The 2,603-nt window shown below is 45.3% G+C and overlaps 1 protein-coding gene across 1 annotated transcript in view; it reads left to right on the plus strand.

Moving 5' to 3' along the window:
* Positions 1 to 1,032, plus strand: part of LOC147818934 (uncharacterized) — a gene marked incomplete at its 5' end in the record, with an annotated part of 8,559 nt that extends 7,527 nt beyond the window's left edge. The window contains 2 exons of the mRNA XM_087174896.1: positions 30 to 289; positions 413 to 1,032. Coding sequence (XP_087031022.1) covers positions 30 to 289; positions 413 to 1,032 — 880 coding nt within the window. The remainder of the gene's footprint in view (positions 1 to 29; positions 290 to 412) is intronic.
* Between the last annotated feature and the right edge of the window lie 1,571 nt (positions 1,033 to 2,603).

The following is a 2,603-nucleotide window of genomic DNA, read 5'->3' on the forward strand; positions in this document are numbered from 1 at the left end:
ACTCTTCTTCTCCTTCTTCTCTTATGTAGTGTTGAGTCTCCAGATGAGGGTCCCAGTCGTGGTACCCGTGGCGTTGCTCACAATGCTGCCGACAGGCTGGTCTGTACCTCAAACGTGCAGATGGATGTCCAGGCAGCATTCGACCAACTGCTGGAAGTGCACCCGGTGACTCTGGACGGGGACGTGCCGGACAACAGTGCGCGGAGAAAGGTGTCACCCGACCACCAGCGGCAGTTGTACGAGTGTTGGCTGAAGGCGCAGATGAAACTGCGCGTGCAGCATGTTCTCTGTAAGTATTTTCTCAATGTTTAACATTAACATTTTTTTCAAGGATCAATGCTATGTACATGATTCAAAATTGTCAATGATATTTTTCTTGACTAACAAAACCTTTTAATTTTTTTCTCCACAGCCTACTTCTGCCGACGTCTCCCGACGGAAAACCGGCTCAGCAGCTGGATTTCCAAGCAGGGATGGACCAGAAACCTTCCCATCCCCGCCAATATCATCAGGGAGTGGAAGCCCTCCGGATCTGTGGAACAGGTCATGGATTCCAATCACATCCAGAAGATGACCGGTTCTCAGAGGTGGAAAGGGCTACTGGTCACCGAGGTCGAGGGGAAGGGCAAGGGTGTCGTTGCCACCCGGAGATTTCAGACCGGTGAGGTGGTCTGTGACTACCATGGCAGGGTGGTCACAGCCAAGGAGGGCCATGAGGTCCACAAGAACACCAGTCCGGAGGAGACTGGATATATGTTCTTCTATACAAACCAGAGAGGACAGCCGATGTGCATTGATGCACATTCTGCCACCTGTGAGTGCCACCCTGAAAGGCAGACTGTTGGCAGGTTTATTAACCATTCGAGAGCAAAAGCCAACCTCAGGCCCAGGTTCTATAGTGTCGAGGAAAAGGAAGTAATTCTTTTCCTCGCAACTAGGAACATTGAGGTCAAAGAGGAACTCCTCTTTGACTACGGCGTGGCCAAAAAGTCCTTTCGGGGAGAGGGCTTGGGCCTCAGCTGGCTGTCATAGACTCTCTGACATCCACCTCATTCAGACTTTCTGGCATGCACCTGGCCTGCATTTTCAGGGCCTTTATTGAAGCATACAAGGACCATAGACTTTGTTTTTTTTAACTTTCTTTTTTTTTTTTGTATTTTTTGGGCTTTTTGTAGGTTTTTTTGTAGTTTTTGAAGTAATTCTTTTCCTCGGAACTAGGAACATTGGAACACTACGGCGTGGCCAAAGAGTCCTTTCGGGGAGAGGGCTTGGGCCTCAGCTGGCTCTCATAGACTCTCTGCCATCCACCTCATTCAGACTTTCTGGTATCCACCTGGCCTGCATTTTCAGGGCCTTTATTGAAGCATACAAGGACTTTGTTAGACTTTATTTTTTTTAACTTTCCTTTTTTTTTTATGTATTTTTTGGGCTTTTTGTGCCTTTATTGATAGAGCAGTGGAGAGAGACAGGAAATGGGGAGGCAGAGAGAGGGGGAATGACATGCAGGAAAGGGCTTGTCCGAAGCAGGACTCAAACCGGGGCCAACTGCAGCGAGGATCTCAGCCTCTGTACATGGGGCGGATGCTCAACCAACTGAGCTGTACGACACCCAACTTTCTTTTTTTAACTACAGAACAGAATAAAGTGCAAATTCTTAAATTTCAACTGTCTCTGTGTGTGTGGTCTTGTATGAAACACAGGTATAATTTCAGTCAAGTTTTCAATGAAAGCTGTAACATGGATCTGTCACCTCCAACCCCCACTCTCACACTCTGTCCCTATCTGGTCAGCTGTGTGTGTAACACAGGTATAATTAAAGTCAAGTTTAACTGCAAGTCCAAGCTGTAACATTGGGCTATACCGCCTACCCCCACTCTCACATTCACACTTTCTGTCCCTATCTGGTCAGCAATACACATGCAAATGTACACCATCACCCACAGGCTGCTGCAGGGGAGCATTCACAGTCAGCCAGAGCAGCAATGGTCACTGCCTAGATGACACACAGGCAATGATTTCAAAAGAAAAGGACATTCTCTTGACATCTTATCATGTTTGTGTATAAGCCACAATCAGAGGTGGAAGAAGTACTCAGATGCTTTACTGACTCTGAGGATACTGCTGTGGAGGAGAAAACATGCACAGATTACTGTACAAATGTTACTAAGCTAATTACAGTAAAGATGAAATAACTTATTACTACCTTTGGACAAATTCAGTTTTACTTTTCAAAACCCTAAGAGTAATCAAAATAAAACAAATATACAGACAACAATTATAAATGTTACTAAGTTAATTAGGTACAGAAGAAATAACTTTACTTTTGACTTGAGTATAAATGACTTTATTTTTCATTGACTTCTCAACCTTCCTTATTTGGCATATGTGCTATGGATTGGATGAGCTCTCAGTCTTCCTAATTGTCAGGTATTCAAGCCCAAGGAGAGAGGGTCTTTTGGGCTGTGGAGTTGACATTTGGGCCAATTTAGACCCCATTCAAATGTATGTGAAATGTCAAATTTTTGATGTCGTCAAGGTTCAAGATAGGGTACCAGGGGCACGAAACTCAAGAACCCAAGCCCAAAGCAGAGAGCCTTCATTGG

This window comes from Seriola lalandi, unplaced genomic scaffold (genome assembly GCF_002814215.2).
Source record: "Seriola lalandi dorsalis isolate HSWRI2012SDOR001 ecotype SW California unplaced genomic scaffold, Sedor1 jcf7180002054392, whole genome shotgun sequence".
Lineage (NCBI taxonomy): Eukaryota > Metazoa > Chordata > Actinopteri > Carangiformes > Carangidae > Seriola > Seriola lalandi.